Source organism: Chamaea fasciata, unplaced genomic scaffold (assembly GCF_029207755.1).
Source record: "Chamaea fasciata isolate MVZ Bird 193981 ecotype frontalis unplaced genomic scaffold, bChaFas1.0.hap1 SCAF_1, whole genome shotgun sequence".
In the NCBI taxonomy this organism is placed as follows: domain Eukaryota; kingdom Metazoa; phylum Chordata; class Aves; order Passeriformes; family Sylviidae; genus Chamaea; species Chamaea fasciata.
Window position 1 is genome coordinate 109,296,376 of NW_027094086.1, and position 17,711 is coordinate 109,314,086.

At 42.0% G+C, this 17,711-nt stretch overlaps 1 protein-coding gene across 1 annotated transcript; it reads left to right on the forward strand.

Moving 5' to 3' along the window:
- Positions 1–2,776: 2,776 nt before the first annotated feature.
- LOC136286603 (C-C chemokine receptor type 8-like) lies at positions 2,777–7,542 on the forward strand. The gene is made up of 2 exons (XM_066178408.1): positions 2,777–2,950; positions 5,151–7,542. Exon 2 carries the CDS (start codon positions 5,160–5,162, stop codon positions 6,213–6,215), a length of 1,056 nt encoding a protein of 351 aa, XP_066034505.1. The 5' UTR covers positions 2,777–2,950; positions 5,151–5,159; the 3' UTR covers positions 6,216–7,542.
- Positions 7,543–17,711: the final 10,169 nt, after the last annotated feature.

A 17,711-nucleotide genomic window follows, 5' to 3' on the forward strand; every position in this document is an offset into this window, starting at 1 on the left:
GACCTTTAACTTCTGTGTTCCTGTCTCACCACTCTTGCTGGTTTACCACATTTTCTTTTTTTATCCTCTTCAGGTGAACTACAAGAAGCTTGTCTTGGCTTGGTAGAAAGTTCAGGTTTGACTGTGTAGCCTGTCTGTAACTCAGGGCTTGGCGTTTGCTACTCACAGACTGAAAAAGTGTTGAGAAGGATAGGAGCCATTACAGCCTAGCTCACAGCTGATATGAAGGAAATTGGAAATGTGTACCTCTTCTCATGCCTTTACCAGATACCTTCCTCTGAGCTTTCAAGGGAAGTTCAGCATACCTGCATCTTGCAGCACCCCACATCTGTGAACAGTGGTGGTTATTTATCTCTACTGCCCTTCAGCCCAGCAGGGCTCTGTCTGCCCATGCCCCTCTTGGGTTACTTGTGAGAGAGCCAGTAGGGCTCAGCATGAGGAGAAGAATAAAATCTGGGTTTTTCCTGTCCCCCAACAGAGGCATCATTGTAGTTTTCATCATTGTAATTATCTCCATTGTCTCCATTTCAGCCAACACCACAATTATTGTCTCTTCAGTTCTCAAGTCCAACCCTGTGGGTTTTACCTCCCACCCACCCTCACACCTTCCAGTCAGAAATGGCACCTTTCCTAAACTCATCTGTACTCCATTCCTTTCACTACTTTTGACGAATCACATCCTCTTCCTACTTTTATGAATTCTCTTTCTCTGCTGAGAAAAGCTCAGGTTCAGGCTGTGTGTCAGGAGCACCAACCATCACAGAAGCAGTTGCAGGCACATAAACCTTCCTGAGGGCGAGGTAGGGCCAGGGACTCACACCTGTGTATCACTTCCCAAAACACAGCAGAGCTACTCTTGGAAATGTTACATCAGACTCCATAATTCTCCTGTTTTCTCCAAAACACTGTCACCACCACCATTTTTTCCACGCTCTCCTTACTACCAAGCTGTTTTCCATGTGTCTTGGTCTGCCCGAAGTACAGCAGCCAGCCCAGCCATCCTCCAGCCGTATCAGTCACCAGGCCTGCTCGCCTCTCTTTTAGCTTTTGTTCTCTTGAAGTCAAGCTCTTTTCCTCACCTTTTAGGTCATCTGCATCTTCTTGCTTGCTGCAATTTTCTCCAACTCACGGAGCATTTCCCTACTGCCTCTCCAAGCTTCATGCCTCCCTTTGCCTGCCTGTGCACAATTGTGGCTGGTAAAAGCACACAGCTGGGAGATTTCCCGATTAAAAATATGCATTTTAAATGAACTGAAATGTTTTTGCAAGATCGTAATTTCTGCGGCAGAAAGTAACTCAAGAAAAAAGACCAGAGTTTTTCAATTTTAGAATAGGTACCAATGTTTTAAAATGCAGAAATGTTTTATTCTTTTATTGATTTTATGTCCAAATATTGTGGGGTTTTTTTATGTGTTAATAACTTATCAACCAAACTAATGCAAAAAAGCATATGGTGGAAGAGGAGGCATCTTTAATTTATAAGTGTTTTGTTCCTAAGAAACAATGAAAGCTGGTCTTATTGATTTCTAAACAAATATAAATAAACATAAATAGAATAAAGCTACATTATGTCATACTGTGTGTCTGTAACACGAGGACATACTATTGACATATCGTTAATCATATAATTAGTATCTAGAGAACACAAGAAAATAAAGCTCTGTTGCAACAATTTTCGAAAATTAGTTCTGAAAAAAATAAATACAGAATAAGAGGAGCTGGTATCTCTTGAGTAATAAGACCAATTGGGTACTTGGAGGCAGGATGATGCCCTGATCACTGTTAGTATTTTGAATATCTCATTAGACAGGTTTTTTTCTGACTGTGCTACTGACTATTGCCAGGTTCTTCATTACGTTACTCCTTTTTTCCTCCAGCCTGTTTTCTCACTTCTCTTTTTCTTTCTTCCTGAAGTATTTAGTTTTTCTTCTCTTTGAGACTCTTTCACTACTCACTTGTGCAACAATAATCAACAACCTGTAAAGGTACTTTGGGCTGGAACTGCAACCAAAGAACATGTGAATAACTTCAGTAAAAATCGTGTTTTGGATCTGTCGCATACTTGTTTGGGACCCCTTGAATGAACCTCTGGTATTCCCTGTGCTCTTAAAAGTCAGGAAAATTGTGCTTGTTGAGATTAATGAATTAAAAAAACCGAATAAAATGATGAATAAAATCACTTGTCTAACTTATAAACCCCCACAATTTGCAGTTTTAGTGCTCCACTAAACGTAAGTAATTTAAAGCAATTTAATAAAATAAATTTTTTCTAGCCTTTATTTCAGTATTTTGTCCTTTTCCATCCTGAAGTCTGCAAAATAAAATTGAAAAAACCCCAAGGTGTCATAGAAACTGAAATATCCCCACTAAATAAGAACTGATTAAAAATTATGGCAAAGTGGTATCAGTAGCTGTGAGTTCTTATTTTGCTCAAAAAGGTAATGAGGTTTTAATGGGGAGGGATATAAACAGGCTGCAGTATACAAGTTGTTACTAGCTGAAGAAAATGAAAGTTACGTATCAGCTTCTGTAAAAAGCTACAAATTTATTAGGGTGTCTCCTGTGGTGGAGATATCTGAACTTTTGAATTTTTCACTTAAATCATGGGAGACTGTGAAGAAGGAGGGTTTAGCAAACAGGTTAAAAGGAATGCTACCCGTTACTGTGTTAAAGAAGAGATATATTTGATTTTTGTTTCACAGAAGGTGTCTGAAAGCCCTCTCACTCTTTTCCTGTTTACCATAGACACAAAATCTTCTATTTTCCCCCAAGCCTACCCTCTATCTGGCAGCTGCCCATTTGACGGCCGCTTATCACCAAATCTCAGACTTCTGCACAAGTGAAGTGAGGGTGAAATAAACCTCCTGGAAACCCCTGAGCCCCAGCAGCAGGGGACAAGGAGAAGGGGACCAGTGCCACCAGAGAGAGCAGAGGCTTCCTGCTGTCAAAGGTAAAGTCCATCCATATTCAGTGTGCAGTTGCTGGGCTGACTGTGGCAACCAGGGGACCTGCAGCAGCCACCTCTCCCTTGATACCTTCTGTAAAACTGCTTTATCAGTTTGCCTGTTCTGCTGAGTGATGTGGAGAGGGGGGAAAATGGAAAATGCTGTGGCCTGCTTGGGAGCTTTTGAAGGCATTAATGGTGTAAGGGTGGTGTGAAGTACAGCATCTCCGGTCTCTGTTCAGCCCAAGAAAAAAGCTTGAATTTTGCTGGAAGTAGATGCTTTATAGCTATAAATCTTGATTTAGGTATCTCTACATGTCTATCTACGTATTTATAGACTTCTATATATATAACATAGAATTCATTAGTTTTTGAATATTTTTGAATATTTTAGTTTTGGTAGTTGATTCTATGATTTTAAGAGGTCCCTGGGAGACAATTAAGAGACAAGAGCCGGTGCTGCATCACTTACAATGTGTTGGTTTCACACATCAAAAGCATTAGCAGGAAATATTTTCTACCTTTATCTGTTGCTGCAAGAAGAGCCATTATCTAGAGGCTCACCAACTAAATATTTGGAGATTTATGCCTTATACAAAATTAAAATTAATAATGCAGATGTCATAGCTACAGCTAAGAGCTCAATATAGTAGAGCTCTGTCTATTACACTGTCTATGTGGGTTGCAGCACAGCTTTTCTCTCATTATTTGTTATTTCTGAGCAAGGAATTCTGTGAGGTTGAATGCTGTGCTTGTAACAGATTTCTCTGCATTGCACATATGAATTGAAACAGTTCTGGTGCCCCAAGGAAAGCTGAAACAGGTTAGTGAGGCATGAGCAGCATCCATGCCTGGAACAGAGGATGGACACTGGCACTCCTCTGGGCTGTACAGACAGATCATTCTGTTCCCCCCACAGGTGGCACAGCCAGGCAAGAAGGGGTGAATTGTGATTCCTTCCTATCAATACAAAAAGTTTTCACTGTTCTCTCTCCTTTTGTATACTCAGGCAATTAATTTTTAATTCAGGAGAGCACATCTTCTGCTTCTATATAATTAATCGCTTCCATTCATGTCATTGCTCGATTGTAACAGCAATGATTATTTCAAATGATCCTTCCTGGAAACTCTGTGTCTTTAAAGCTCTTTCAAGATGTGGTCAACCTGTAAGCAGGTGCAATACAGGTGCAGCACAGCCTAAACTTTCAAACGTCTTAGTGGTGAAAAGCCAAACTCTTTTGAAAGAATCATCACTTCCTAAAATGTGAACACTCAAGTCTGGAAACCAAATTCACTTTTACAGAGGCCATGAACTGACATCTGAAACAATTAAAAAGGTAGCTAAAGCACTGACTCACTCTTGGAGAGTATGTCAGATTATTTTACTATTTTGAGGCTGCCTTGCCTAAAAATTCTTCAGAAATGAGAGCGAGAAACCACTCCCACTAATGTTTTGGGTTTCTCTACACTAGAAAACTGAAGTTGGACTGAACAGGCAGGAGCACTGAGCTGCTGTGTTGTGGCAAAAGGCACAGCCAGGCTGCTCACCAGCTGCCCTGGAGATCGGTGGCAGCTCAGAGCTTGACACTGCAAGTGTTGCTTTGCAGCCCTGTGAATTCCTTGTTGCACCCGAGCTTTCTGTATGCAATCCTGGACCTACCCATGGAAAAGCAGCTTGCATGTCTCTGCACTCTGTGCCAGTAAATATCCCTGGTCAACCTTGCTAAAAATGAGGTTATGCTGCTTGGTGACGATTTCATCAGGCAAAACACTTTTACGAGGGCCTTAATGCTACAGTCAAAAAGCTTCCCCACCCCAGGGAGCACAAGAAAATTGAGATCCTTAGATAAGATGCAAGATTTGTATTATTTTTGTCATTATGACTACTCAGAGACTTGAATTTTTCCCTGTTATTGTAATGATGAGGGGCTGGTCCACTGGCACTAAAGCAGTTTCAGGGAAACAGAGAGCATCCCAGTGCTCACACTTACACATGTATAGGAACAATCAGCAGGCTGCAGGGCAGCCCCTTGGGTGGTACAGCTGTTCTTGTCCAGACAGTGAGACCAAGACTGCATTTTGTAGTCTCCTTCTGCTTGGAGGCTGATCCACAGGCTCAACACAGCACAGACAGAAGCAGAAGCCACTGTGGGAGTGCTGTGCCAGGACAGCCAGACAATTTTAACCCTTTCTCTTCCCTGCACAGGTATCTGAGATGAATCCCACCAGCCAGTTCCTTGGCACAACAGAATATGACTATGGATATGATGAAAACACTGCTCCGTGTAATGAAGGAAACAACTTCCGCAAGTTTAAATCCCTCTTTCTGCCAATTCTTTACTACCTTGTGTTTGTCTTCTGCCTCCTGGGAAACACCTTGGTCCTCTGGGTTCTCCTGACCAGGAAAAGGCTGACAACAATGACTGACATCTGCCTGCTGAACCTCGCAGCCTCTGATCTCCTCTTCGTTTTGCCCCTCCCTTTCCAAGCCCACTACGCTTCAGACCAGTGGGTTTTTGGCAATGCCATGTGTAAGATAATGGCTGGCATTTACTACACAGGTTTTTATAGCAGTATTTTCTTTATAACCCTCATGAGTGTAGACAGGTACATAGCAATTGTCCATGCTGTCCATGCCATGAGGATACGGACAGCCACTTGTGGCATAGTTATCAGCTTGGTCCTGTGGCTGGTGGCTGGTTTGGCTTCTGTGCCCAGCTTCATGTTCAGCCAGGAGCTGGAGATCGAGCAGGTTTTGCAGTGTGTCCCCACATACCCTCCAGGTGACAATACCTGGAAGGTTGCTTTTCAGTTTGCAGTTAATATCTTGGGCCTCTTGATTCCCTTCAGCATCCTCGTTTGCTGCTACACTCAGATACTAAAAAACCTGCAAAAATGCAAAAACCAGAACAAGGTCAAGGCAATCAAGATGATCTTCATTATCGTCATTGCTTTCTTCCTTTTCTGGACTCCTTTCAACATCGCGCTGTTCCTCGACTCTCTGCAGAGCCTGCACATCATCAATGACTGCAAGGCCAGCTCCCAGATAGCACTGGCCCTGCAGCTGACAGAAACCATCTCCTTCATCCACTGCTGCCTGAACCCCATCATCTACGCCTTTGCTGGCGTGACATTCAAGGCCCATCTCAAAGGACTCCTTCAGTCCTGTGGTCGTGTCCTCTCCAGCCCTTCTGGAGGCACCAGGGCGGGACAGTCGTTTTCGTCACCCAGCCAGCTCTCTGGCTGGTCCGACAGTGCAGGGGTCCTGTGAGCACACCTGAGCCACCTTCTGCTGGTGTGAGGGGCTGGCCGAAGGTCTGCTGTGGTCCTGGAGGTTGTACCGTGTGTGCAGCATCCCCTGGAAGATGCAGTATGCCTGTGCCTCCTGTTGGGATATGCTGGGAACTGCCACATAAGAACTTGTGACATTGATTTCCCAAGAGAACCAGTGCACTTGTAAAATGGTGACCATACATTGCCACAGAACAATTTTTAATTAAGTTTTAGAGCTCCTTTAATACACTTCAGCAAGCAGGCTGCTTTCTCTAGTATCTATTTTCTCCTCTGACAAAAGTGTCACTTCTGCCTTACCCCCAAGTATGCTCTGCCTTGTGGAAGCTGAAACCTTACATCTCTGGGACAAGTGTGTGACAGCCCTCTGGAAACTGGGGAAGTGGACAGGCATGGGATTGCTTCATATTGCAAGGAGGGAATCACCTCAGACACTGTCACAATTTCCCCTTTGCCTCAGCTCCCAGACGAGAAACCCCCTCAGCTCAGGACCCTGTTTGTTTTGGGAACCCCTGGAACTGCACAGCCCTGGAATCCTTGGAAGTGTAGCCACCCAGAGCAGCCATTGGCAGTGATGGCTCCAAAAATAACAAAGCAATGGCTCCAGGTGTCCCCCATACTTGTCACTCATGGAGGCTCCTACACCTGAAAACATTGTCCTCAGAGCTTCTGGGGCTCTGCATCACCTCTGGAGCTGTGGGAGCTCTAGCTCTGTGCCTCCAGAGCTTGCTGCTAAATGTAACCATCATAAAATGACCTGTAGCAAAGTAGGCTCCATCTCTTTTCCCAAATATCTTTATTTTCTGCCTTTTTAAAAATGCTTTCTTTGAATAAAAATTAGCTACGCCTTTTTTTGTCTTGGTTCTTGATAGTCTGCCTAATGACTCACAAGCCTTGATTAGGGTAAGGAAACTTTGAGTTTGCTTATTTTTGAGTGGGTATCATACAAAGTGCATCTAATGGAATTGAGAGGCACCCTGAAGCTCTTCAGCAAGATAGGTCTCATCTCTGCTTTTCTTCTGAGGAAGCTTTGTTCTCCAAATCCCAGTAAAAATTCACAGGGAAAAGATAACATTTCTATTGAGGTAGTGTTACTGCAAACACATTTTTAAAAGTTAATCAAGAGAACAACTGAAATCAGGGAAAATACAGCCTGGATATTGTCAAAGGTGTTTTTTTTAAGGTAATAAAATTTTTAAATATTTTCATAATTCTCCCTTTTCTTCTGAAAATATAATTTCATGTTTTTATCCTTCCTAAAAAAATTTTTAAAAAATAACCTTGGTGCCAAAATATTCTTTCTATTAACTACATGGTATAGAAAATGCTTCTTTCCTTTATTATAGATAGGATAAGTAACATTTCTAGGTTTTATTCCCCAATGAAAAAGAAATGCCCTGCAACTCAATCATTATATTGTTTTACTTCTCAGAAAACTTTGATTTAGAAATAAAACTCTCTGTTTGTGCATTTCTGTGGGTTTTTTTGGACTGCATAGGGACTTTAATACAATGAAAAGAAGCATGGGTCAGCATCTCAGATCAGGCATCTTCTTCCTGTGGCCAGATTTTGGAGTTTGGATAAAAGTGGTTCTGTGACACTTACTTAAAATATTCAGTGACAGTTACAGTCACTTTACCTGTTGATTTTTCAGATCAGGAAGGGAGAAGAAACAGAACTTGTACCTGTATATTCTACTTTAACTGATATTTTGAGAAGAAGGGATGATGGACATTTTGTCTGACCAGCCCTCACCCACTGACACTTTCCCAATGAGCAGTAAGATTCTCTCCAGGTTACAGTACAAGGGTCAAACTCCGGTTTCAAATTTTTTTTGTACAGCTTCTACTCAAATAATGCTCTGTGTGTGTGTGCAGTAGCAGAATTTAGCTCAAATGATATGTAAAGCCTTAACCAAAGAGTAAAAAATGTGCTTTGCTGGGCTCACTGAAGAGTCCCCCCTCCTCATCTTTCAATGTTGTATTTAAAAGACCGGTGTTTAAGAATTCAGGAGTGTAGATCCAAGCCCCACATCCTCTGCCCAAGCACAGGCAGTCTCTCACAGGCCCAGACTGCAGATTCTGAGGACGCTTTTCCCTTCAGTAGGCTACCCCTCTGTATAAGGTGGCTGCAAGAAGGAATAAGAAATGTATTTTGCGCCTTTTATTGTGAGAACTACTAGAAAAGAGACACAAATACATCCAGCATCACCCCAAAGCACTTGTACACAGCAGAGCACCCAGAAGCATTGTGCCTCTTCTCTAAACATGAAATTATATTTTTAATGGTCTGGACCACAAGACTTTATGCTACTCTATGTGATGGAAAGAATCTATGGAGACAGTAAACAATATTCAAAAATTTTTGCACTTGTATGCACAGAAAGAGTTCTGGAAAAGATCACTACATTCACGGGATGATAATAAAAAATATGCTGGTAGTGTCATTTCTTCAATTATACTTTTTTTTAGGCAGAAACTTGTCAAAGACAATCTACTTTTCACTGCAGGTGTAATAATCTTGGAAAAAAGCAGGTAGCAGATGCACTATTTCCTCAATTTCAAGGGTTCTGATACACAGTAAAATTGGTAAAGGAAATTTTGCGATCTACTCATAATCAGATCAGTTAGTTTTCATGTGCTGAGATGTTGCCAGCTTCAAATACCACTGCAAAAGCACCAAGTAACAGTCAGGTTTAGTGTCACCCTGATTTCCTGGGGCTGGGTGTGATACTGTGAATATATATGCCAAAATATATAGCTCAATCTTGTTCTACTAGATAAGTAGAAATGTGATGACTATTCTGAAGAGGATGGAATAAGGAAATTATTCCTGTTTGTAGAACAGATCTTCTAATGAGATGTTGCATATCTAAAGCAATTATTGCTTCTCCAGAGACCAAGCTGTATTGAAACCACTGGTATCGTATTGCCAGTTAAACTACAGAATACCACTTCTCACATTTAGTAACATTTCCCTACCTATTTCTGAACTGTGTGTGTTCTGAAGGGCTTGAACTTTCTAGCTGTTGATTTTCATCTAACACGTTCCACAGAATTTTGTGTCTCATGTTTCTCTATCCTTTTGTAGCATCATGCCTGTGGCACTGTGACCTTATCCAGGTATGACTTTACTCTCTTCCGAGGCCTCTTGGCCAAATGTGAACATCCTCAAAAACACTTCCTAGACCTTTAAAGTAAGTGAAGTATACTAATACTGTGCAAAGCTCTGCAAAGGAGCACTGACAGAAAAGCAAAATAATAATGTACATTGTGGTGCTGTTTGTGATTCCTTCTGTCTTTTCTCCAGCCTATGATTGCCAAGTTCAGAGCTTTCACAGAGTTTGTCAGTCTATTGACTTACCATGGGACAGCCCAAATTTAAAAAGGTGTGAGACTGAATTTCAGATGTTCTCCATTTGGCCCACCCCCCAGGCTAGGGTCATGAGAAATTTGTCACATGTTTGAGATCCACCACCAAATTCAGTATAGCAAGATACAGCACTCATTGGGAGTTCCCATAGTATTTCCCAGGGCTTGGCATCAGAGTTAAATAGATCCAGGTAAGAAGTGTGTATTACCTCCTTCTCTTATTTAAGCTCAAGTTAAAAAGAAGGATAGTTGGAATAGCCAAAATCAATGACATTGCTCATTTGCGGCCATGCACCATAACTGTTTGCAGTCCTTACACCAGAATCTTGGCTACAAAAACACACCTCACACCATCTTCTGCCTCATACCTTGTGTGGATTTTGCTCTTCTTAATTAGAAATACATTATGACCAAAATACATCATCCAGTGCAAACCCCAAATGCATTAATAAATTAACCCAGAAATGAGATACAAAACTTCCTGTGGTTTGCAATTTCTGCTCAAATGACCTCATGACACCACTAAGATCTGAAGCGTGCCTAACATTAACTTTCTTTAAGAATCTGAAAATCTCAGAGGTCTGCTCACCCCTCTGGTGGCCCTTAGATGACTCCTGTGCCCAACTGCTTGCTCTCTCTCTTTCTCTGCCAGCAGTTCCTTCCCTTCTTGTGGCCTGAAAAAGATAATCAGGTGTCCTCTCTCATCCATCCCAGTGCACTCCAGTGTCAGCTGGCCAGTCTGTCTCTCCCCCCAGTGAAACATCCTGTTCTCTTCCTTCACACTGATCCTTAAGCTAGCTGACAAACTGTTTTCACTTGTCACAGCGTTCTGACACAGCTTCTCCAGGTTGTGGCTCACGACCAGAGCCTTTGGCCCTAATTTTTTTAAGCTGCTTTATCAGGCAGACAAAATGATAGGTTATACCTCAGGAAAGACTCCCTGATAATCAGATCAAAAAAACACAGGCTGGGGGGAACTTGGACTTCCCTGGCAGTCTTTTCAGTGAAATGTGTAGAGGAAGGGAAGTTGAAAGTGCCAGTGGTGAGCGCTATGCAAGCATTTAACGTTCAATGCATTTAACATAGGAGACAAGAAATGGTCTTTGGACAGTGTAAAAACAGTAACAGACAATGAAGTTCTTCAATGTCCAATAGTATTGAAAATGCACAAGACTTGATGAAGTCTTGTAAAATGGAGCACCAGCACAGAAGCTTAACTCCTCAAACAAACATGCCAGTGATAGTTAGGTTTTGAGAGTTCAGGTGAAATAAAGTGCACTTTAGGCAATGAAAATACTTTTTTTTATTCTAGGATTCATGTAAGTCCTTATGTAGGCCTTTATGTCAGCATACTTTAGTACAACTGAGGCAGAAGTATCAGTTCTCCTGTAAATTCTCTTGCTCGCACAACTTTTTAGTGGAAATTAGTTTTATCACTCACTTGTGGCTTGCTTTCATCTTAACAGTTACACAACCTTTCCAAGAAGAATGACAAGTGAGTTGGCATGTGCTAAATGTAAAACAACTCCTGCAATGTGATCTGAGAGCTTTACAAATACAGATGGACTTGGCTTCCTATCATTCTTGCTGAAACTGTTTTGCACAGTGGCACAAACAGCCTATCTACAACCATTCAATTAGCTGAGCAGGTGTGAAATACATCCCTTGTGACAAAACTGTAAGCTAGCTCTTCCATTCCCACTATGAGAGAATAATTACAACTGCCTTAAAACAAAAAAAAGGGATAAAGAGGATGCAATAAACTTTAGTCTACCACAGTACAGAAAATACCATAGTCATCCTCTTTTGCTGAGGATGGAGAAGAATTTGAAGTCTGTAGTACCACAGACTCTGTGTGTGATTAGTTTGCTGTGGAGTGTGAAAAGAGGTCTGGTGACTTATCTGGAGCCCTGTGTATTCTTCTGTTTTCTCTATAGAAGTTACAAAGGAAATAGTATTTCCACCCACAAATAAAACTTGTAAGAAAATGACTAAGATCAGATTCATTATGTACGTAAGTTTGTTTAGTGTGGCTATCAGGCTGGTTTCAAGCTGCTGGACTCTCCATGGGGAGTTTTCCCAGAAACACAGCAGAGTCTCCCATGTAGGTGCACAGGAGTGTGAGGCCAGTCTCTGAGAAGACTGAAGACTATTTGGAGCCATTTTTGTCTTTCGGGTTCAGTCTCACTGAGCAGTCCTGCAGACACCTGAGAAGCAAAATCAGGGAATACTTGCATTTCAGAGATGTCAAGTCCTGTGCCACAAATACTAGTGGAATCTGCAAACTTATCACAGGGCAGGCACAAGTTTCATCAAGGGAGTGAGACACTTAGGGCCGATTTTATCCTACCGTGATTAATTTATCCTAACGTGATTAATTCTAGTACACAAATTAGGCACCTTCCCTTCCTACTTACGCTAAGATTTTCATAGATAGCCTCTGCTGTTTTGATCTTTTTGTTCCAAGAATCACTGTGAAGATCAAGAACCAGCAGTTACAACAGATGAGAACCCTACCCCAGCACAGTACTTTGCTTTGGAGAAAAACAGTTTACAAACCAGGTTCCACAAATTAGTGAATGCTTGCAAAATGGACAAAATTTATTGCTTCATCTCATAAATGTGGTAAGGCAAATACAGTAATATCTGTGAAGGACTCAGAGATTAGCCTGACAGAACTAGAGACACGATCACGAGGGAATAGCAGAACTCCACATTCTGAGAAGGGCCTGTGTAGTGTACATTAAATAGGGCCTGGTCCTGCACTGCAGTGAAGTGCAATAAAGAGAACCCCAAATAACCAGTCCCTCAGCTGGGAGGATGCCTTCTGCAAACTGAACCAAGCATTGTGACGGGGTACTGAGCACCACAATGTTTGCATGGAGAGGTTAACATGAAGGGCAGATTGCACTGATATGTCCTTGTGTCATTCTTCTGTGAGTAAAGCAGAATATCTTAAGAATACATGGAACTTCGAGTTTACTTACATCTCCGTTGTCAAGTTTTACTCCTCCAAGGCTCTGTGAAATGTTCTAAAGCTGGAAGGAAGGTACTGTGACATCTGAGCAGCTAATGAGGCAACTTGCATAAGCCGTCAAAAGAAACTGTTTTATGTATCTTTCTACCCCTCCTAAAACACAGTTTTAGGACACCTGTAGGGGTATGAGTATGTAGGGGAAGAGGGCAACAGGCTTTACAGCCTTACTTCTGTGCGGTGATAGGCAGCACATGCAGTTTTCATGGGCATGAGCAGAGTACCGTCTTCATAGTGCCATAAAAAATCTGTTCCTGCTTCTGGGTGCATCACCACCTGGACTGGCCTTTAGATCTACTTTAGATCTATTCCTCTTCAGAAATGGAAGTAGACAGCATTATCAGGCTTACCCGCTAAAAAATGACCTTGGTGCCCAAAGAACAGTAAACCAAAAATATTTGACTTGATGTTTTTCCAAAATAAATGGTTTCTCATCACCAAAAGCCCTGGAAATTTTATTCAGGTTATCTGAAATAGTTTTATCAATGCACAGGTTGGCTGTCTGCCCTGAACATGTTGCCTAAGGCTGTTTATATCATTAAAGAGAACTCCTTCCATAAGCTCCCTCCTCCATTCCAGCCTAAGGTGGAGTAACTTAAAACAGTTTGTCACCCTCTGCAAATACCTACCACTGTCCCTTGAATAGAGAGGGAGCCCTTAGATAGCCAGGTACCAATTAAGGGTGGGAATCCTACAGCCTACAACTTTCAGTTTGAAGAAGTTGGGAAAGAATTCCCTACCAGCAGACCTTGCAAATGCCTGCTTTGCGCTCCTCGTTGTGCTCAACCAAAGTTGTCACATGCCTGTCCCTGTAAACTTGAAGACAGTCACCAAAATGCCTGATGTGAGCTGTTGTGGGTGAGGGTGCTCAAGAGGAGTCCTCAGCATAGGTCTCATTAAGATATTTATTGAATTCCTCTTTTAGCACAAAAGACCTACTTCATTCAATTTCATCATAAAAGGGGAGGCTGAAGCACACTGGAGCAACAATAAAGCAACTCTCCCAGTATACACCTTCCTTCATGCTGTCCTGCTTTGCCTGAAAGTCTTGAACAGGCTTTAACACAGGGACTGAAGTCATCATTTCTCCTTCCATGGAAAGCCTAGAACATGAGATGAACTTACAGGCTATCACTTATCTTTGCTATGGTCTTACTGGCATGTAGCTGAAGACCAGCCATTTCTATTTAGGTAATCTGCTTGATAATTTTACCAATATTATTGCCGTTGGTGAACAGTCTCCAGCATCCCTTTCCCTCCATAGGAAAAGATACTTCTTCAAGAAAGAAGGAAAATCATTTCAGTGCCTTTAAGTGTATCCCCACAGCCTGACTTCAGTATACACATAACATTGTATTATTGTCACAAAAAGCTAGTTTTCTCTTACATTCAGCGACTGATGAAGGCATAGAAGAACATCATGGTTTGATTCCCCTGCTTTAGTTCTCTCAGTGGTATTGAGTTAGTAATTCTTTTTAGATTCTTCCCTTTAGTGAAGCAGTACTTCCCTATTCATAGAATTTCAATGGATTAGAATGTTGAAGTTTATGTACTCTTTTCTTACTGTTCATTCTAACTTTTTATGGAGATGGAGAACCTAATTTTAAATGGCAATCTTCTGGCAATGTCTCCAACTTCAGGAGATTTTTCTCCCACTGCTTCCTCTACTTCTATCTCCTACACAATTATATGAATTAGTTAATGTTTATAAAGCTTATTAAGCCCACACAGGAAAGATACTATGAGTAAAAACAGAGAAATTAAGCCTGGGAGATCCTCTTTTGCAATCACTTCTTACCAGGCCATGCTTTCTAGACCAATGAACACAATTTTTTTCCTCTGGATTTTTTCTGAGTCTCAACATGGTTGAAAAAGACATTTTCAGAGGACTCTGTCCTTTGCAACAAGCTCTATCATCTATAAGATGACAGTAATTTAGCTGCAGATCAAAATGTAGTCACAGGTGCTTAAAATTAAGTGCCTGATATGAAATGTTTCCTTTCCTTTGAATATGTCTTCTTTTTTTCTCCTGTATTTTAATCTTGTTCAAACTTTTTGAGGCTTCGGATTATTTGCATTACCATTTCGGAAAGAGAGCATTCCTGGATGATGAATTCCAAAGGAGTTTCTCCCTTAAGAGCTAAGCCCCATCTCCAGGTGACACCCTTCTTTTCCATGAGCCAGTGAAACTGAAGTTCTTTAGGCTGGATTTTTGATCCTAAAAGCCAATTGATTTCTTTACCAGGCATAGTAGTTCACAAAAGATGAAACTTGCAAACAAGACTTCTGACCTAGCAGCCTGTACATTGAGTAGGAAGAGACGTCCCGAGTGGTAAAGAAATTCAAAATCAGACAGCAACTCAGAAGGAGATGGTATAGAATGAAAATGTGTCTTGGGCCTCCCTGTTATCCACTCTGTCACTGTAGGGAAGGCACTTTCTGCTCAGGCTTGAAAGTTTTCAATGGTTTGCTGTCTGTACTTGCAGCAAAATCTACACAGCCCCTTCCCTTATGCGATCACATCCCTCTTCCTATAGCCTTGCTTAGGCACTCTTTCTGAAACAGTTTTATGAGTGTCTTTCATACTCCCTCTAACATGTGTGATCAGGGTATGTATCTATGGGTTTACTGAAATAATTTTTTTAGGAAATTAAAAAATCCAGATATAGTTGTAACACAAGCAAATCTTCCAGCTTTTCAGGAATACTGTAGGAAAACACCCTGCAGTCTTAGAGAGAATGGTCAAGAGCTGCTACCAAAAGAGTGCAAATTTGAAAAATGTAGCCTTGCTATAAAATTGGAGCAGAGAAGTGGCCATATTATTCATTAGTCCTATTTTATAATGATGTATGGGACCCAGTCAGATGCATCCCAGAGTCCTGAGGGAACTGGTTGACAGTAGTTGTCAAGCCCCTCTCCATGATACTTGAAAAGTCATGGCAGTCAGGTGAAGTCCCAGGTGACTGGAAAAGGGAGACATTGTACTTATATTTAAAACGAGTAGAAAGGAGGAACCTGGGAACTACTGACCTGTCAGCCACCTCTGTGCCTGGGAAGAACATGGAACAGAATGTCCTGGGAGCTGCACTAGGGCACGTGGAGGGCAGAGAGGTGATTCAGGACAACCAGCATTGCCTCACCAAGGGCAAGTCTTCCCTGACCAACTCAGTGGCCTCCTGTGATGGAGCGACTGCAAGAGAGGGCAAGGGAAGGACTGTGGGTGTTGTTTATCTGGACTTCTTAACAGCTTCCACAACATCCTTCCCTCTAAGTTGGAGAGAGATGGATTCAATGGGTGAATTGTGAGATAGATTAGCAAGTGGTTGGACCATCCTATCTGGAGGGAAGTTGTCAGTGGCTCAGAGTCCCAATGGACACCAGTGACAAATGCTGTCCCCCTGAGGTCTTCACTGGGACCAAGTGCTATTTAATATCTTTATTAATGACTAGGGATTGAGTGGACTCTCAGAAAATTTGCAGATGACACCAAGCTGAGTGGGGCTGTTGACACACCTGAAAGATGGTATGCCATCTGGGGGGCCTGGACAAGCTTGAGAAGTGGGTCCATGGGAACCCTGTGAGGTTTAACAAGACCAAGTGCAAGATGCTGCACCTGGCTTAGGGCAACCCCCAGTATCAGCACAGACGGGGGGATAAGATAGAGAACAGCCCTGGGGAGAACATGGGGGTGCTGGTGGATGGGAGGCTGGACATGAGCCAGCAATGTGCACTCCCAGCCCAGAAAGCCGAATGTGTCCTGGGCTGCATCCAAAGCAGTGCAGGCAGCAGGGCCAGGGAGGGGATTTTGCCCCTCTGCTCTGTCTGGTGAGACCCCACCTGCAGTGCTGCATCCAGCTCTGGGATTCCCAGCACAGGAAGCGTATCAAACTGTTGGAGCAAGTCCAGAGGAGGCCACCAAGTCAACTAGAGGGATGGAGGATTTTTCCTGTGAGACAAGTCTGAGGAAATTTGGTTTGTTCAGCCTAAAAAAGAGGACTTCAGGGTGATTTAATTGCGGCCTTCCAGTATCTGACGAGAACCTCCAGGAAAGAAGAAGAACCTTTTTACAAGGATATGGGGTGACAGGACAAGGTGCAGTGGATTCAAACTCAAAGAGAGTAAATTGAGATTAGAATTTTCCAGAGCCAGTAGAAATACTTATTGACCTGAGAATGGGATTTTATTGAATTGAACCAGCCAGTCTTAACCCTGTAGAGATGGAGTGATTCAGAAACTGACTGCTTCATTCCATCTGGAGCAGAACAAGTTGGTACCCATAAAATCTTCATCCACCAGTTCTGACCTCATCCTGGAAACCGAACTTTTACAGAGAAGAAGAAACTTACCCTCCTTTTGCAATATGTCACAGGAAGTGTTGTTTCCTATTTTCAGATATATGTTTGCGCACAAAGAAGAACCCACAGTTAGACCAGCTTGATGAAACAGTGAGTAACTGATTTTTTTCCTTATCTTTACATCTAAATGTGTGTATATCTGAGAGAAATTCACTAACTGGGGGGTGTATGTGCCTAATGACAGTGGCAGTAGAGCTGACATCGAAGCAGAGATAATATCTTTGGGAACAAGTGGGTCTTGCAACTAGGTTACAGCTTGGTATAAGGCTAAATGTGAAAGTAGAGAATTAAACTGGACCATTGGTGTAGAAAATGATATTCTTTTTTTGTACCAGGAACTTACTGGGTTTTGGTTTTGAAGCAGTTTTAGGAGACTGATAGCTTGAAGTTGCATTCTGCTAAGGATAAAATTGGTCAGACATGAAATCCTTCATATTTAACCTAAGCTCTCCATATCTAAGCCACATCTTGCTCTGTCAGATGCAGGTGGCAGGTGTTCTCCATCCCTATCCTATCACATGGTTTCTCTCTATTATTCAAACATTTCATCTGTTAAAAGTGTTATTTCATTATTTCATTATTATGTTTTAAAAGGATATTGGGATTGGGTCCTCTTTTTAATGTGATGTCTCTAAGTTACCACATTAGAAAGTCTTTACTCCATATCTCAGCTATATCTCAACGAGATATTGGTTTTATACCCAGATTGCAATTTT

Excerpts from the sequence above, each read along its gene's own strand:
- LOC136286603 (XM_066178408.1), top strand. The coding sequence starts at position 5,160 with ATGAATCCCACCAGCCAGTTCCTTGGCACAACAGAATATGACTATGGA.